This window comes from Tupaia chinensis, unplaced genomic scaffold, assembly GCF_000334495.1.
Source record: "Tupaia chinensis unplaced genomic scaffold, TupChi_1.0 Scaffold145208_1, whole genome shotgun sequence".
NCBI classification, from domain to species: domain Eukaryota; kingdom Metazoa; phylum Chordata; class Mammalia; order Scandentia; family Tupaiidae; genus Tupaia; species Tupaia belangeri.
The window spans coordinates 2,758,840-2,761,302 of NW_006205068.1; the positions used below are offsets into that span (position 1 = coordinate 2,758,840).

Here is a 2,463-nt window from a genome sequence, read left to right on the forward strand (position 1 = left end):
TTCAGCAGCTCCATAGCAGCTATCCTGCCCTAATTATTAGAAAGCTGTTGCACCCACCCCCATGTTCGAGCTTCGCCACGTTGCTGGATGTGCTTCCGGTCACTCGGTCCCGATCTCACCGCTCTGCCGTGGACTCCCCACACTGCATTTCCGAGGGATCGTCGTCTCGTGCACGTGAGTGCTTTACATTGGAATCCCTGGGTCTGGGAAGGGCCCTGTTTGTGACACACCGGGTGCTGTCCCACTGCACTGAATGAGCCTCCTCATCACCAGCACCTAGTGTGACCAGTCTGTCATGTTTACTAACCCACCGCTTCTGGTCTTCATGGGCTGGGTGTCCACCTCCTCCGGGAAGCGCTCACCTCCCTGCAGTGGCCCCTCCAGGAAGGGCAGGGGCCATGCCTCGCTTGCCGAATATTGTACAATATTCACCAGCAGCACCTAAGTCTCAGCCACAGCCATGGCCTCCGCCTGCACCTGACCCTGTGCCCTGCCACAGACGCAGGGTATCTCGAAGAGATGGGTAGGCAGTTCTCGGCTTTTGAATTTAAAAAGCCAAGGGTTCAGTCATGGGAAGGGCATGGGGTCAGGGACAAGAGATTTCCGAGAAGAGGGGTCAGAAAGGATCAGAGAAAAGCTTTTGGCATTTGATCACAAGGCTGCCCAACTTCACTCTCTGGTCCTGCAAACCAACCCAGAGCCTTGACTGGCCTGGCCCCCGGGGAGGGCAACACTGAGGCCACCCAGAGCTGCTATGCTGGTAGGGCAGTGCAAATGCCTTTCCTCTGGTCAGAGTTGCCTGGGCTGCCCAAGCACCACCTGCCAGGCTCACAGGCTAATGGTCTGGACAGAGGCTAGTTTCAAGGAATGTTGCCAGATATGACGCAGGACCCAGCCCTGGGCAGAATGCTTCCTGGGGCATGGCCCCCCAGGAGCTCCAAAAGTGGAGTGGGTCTGTAGGAGACCTAGCCATGTCCCCAGGACCTGGTGGGCATAGAGTGACTTGCTGAGGACGTCTGGTCTGACACCCATCTCTGGGTGGACATCACCTCTGGGCATGGCTGCCATGCACCATTTCTCTGAACCCCCAACTCCGACTGGTCCTGGTGAGGAACTGGATGGGACAGGCAGGGGAGGCAGCAGGGTCCCGGGATGTACTGGGGGTATAGGGAAGGGGTGTTGCAGACGAAGCACTGTGAGTATGTGGGGGCAACAATGCCCCATGGAGAACCCTAGGTATAGCAAGAGGCAGCTTCTACTAGCAAAGGGGTCTGGGGTCAGGGTGGAGTTGCTCCCTGAACAGCAGAGGGGAAAGTGGCTATTTCTGCTTTGGAGCCGGGGGTGGCGGCCCTGGGGTAGAGAGTGGAAGAAAAGGAGTTCATAGTATTTGGAGTGTGGGAGCCGGGAAGAGGGCCTGGGCCTCAGAAAGAGCAGAGTGGGGCCAGATGGGGCTATATGACTGTAGGGAAGAGAGGGTGCCCCTGCCCTACTTGGCATTCAGATGGGAGTCTGGCTCCACCCCCTACTGAGCAGGGCTACTGGGCCCTGCTGTGGACACCAACCATGGGACAGGAATCACCTGCCTGGGTAGATTGCTGCAGGCCAGGTGGGAGCCCACAGAGGCCAATGAGGGAGCCATCAGTCCCTCCATTCGCCCATCACCTGCCAGCACCCCCAGCTGTGGGCCTGGGATGCTGGGGAGTGGCAGCTCTGGGGTTTTCCTGTGATGCAGGCCAGACCTCCTAGGAGCGTGCCTAGGGCCTGGGCACTGCCCGAAGGGCCTGTGGTGGTGGTCGCACGGTGAAAGCTTGGATGGGCGTGATGTCCAGGGCCGCGGGGCTGACACCGGGTGGAGGCAGCAGGCGGTACCTCTGGAGGAGGCTGGAGAACAGCAGGAACAGCTCTGTCCTGGCCATGCTCTCTCCGACACAGATGCGGTGGCCTACAAGGAAGCGAGGCACAGGGTGGGGTGCACCGGCCTGATCCTGGAGTGTGTGTGTGTGTGGGGTATGCCCAGCAGGGGAAGAGATGGAGGGGCAGGAGTAGCCGCTGCAGTTCCTAACGCCTGAGAGCAGGGGAAACTGGCCCCAGGCATCCTGGGGCAGGCACTCTGAGGTAGGCCGGGCTGCTCGCATGCCCCCTGACCTGTAGAGAAAGGGAGGAAGGCAGCCCGCCTCATGAAGCGCCCTTCTGCATCCAGGAAGTGGCCGGGGTTGAACTGGTCTGGGGTCTCCCACTGTGTCTTGTCCAGGAGCACGGAGGTCAGCAGGAGGAACACAGGCGTGCCCTGCAGTGGTGGGGAGAGGAGAGGGCCCGGTGGCGGGGCGTGCTCTGAGAACCAGGGGGTAGGGTACAGGGTCCCTTTCAGGGTTTCCTTGAGGATGCAACTCCTATACCACACACACACACACACACACACACACACACACACACACACACACGAGTGGCTGGGGGGGCGAGCGC

The 2,463-nt window shown here is 60.1% G+C and overlaps 1 protein-coding gene across 1 annotated transcript in view; it reads right to left on the reverse strand.

Moving 5' to 3' along the window:
* Positions 1-1,754: 1,754 nt before the first annotated feature.
* CYP2W1 (cytochrome P450 family 2 subfamily W member 1) overlaps positions 1,755-2,463 on the reverse strand; it is a 6,821-nt gene continuing 6,112 nt past the window's right edge. The window contains exons 8-9 of the mRNA XM_006167906.1: positions 2,146-2,287; positions 1,755-1,942 (exon numbers count right to left, since the gene is read on the reverse strand). Of these exons, the coding sequence (XP_006167968.1) occupies positions 1,755-1,942; positions 2,146-2,287 (330 nt within the window). The remainder of the gene's footprint in view (positions 1,943-2,145; positions 2,288-2,463) is intronic.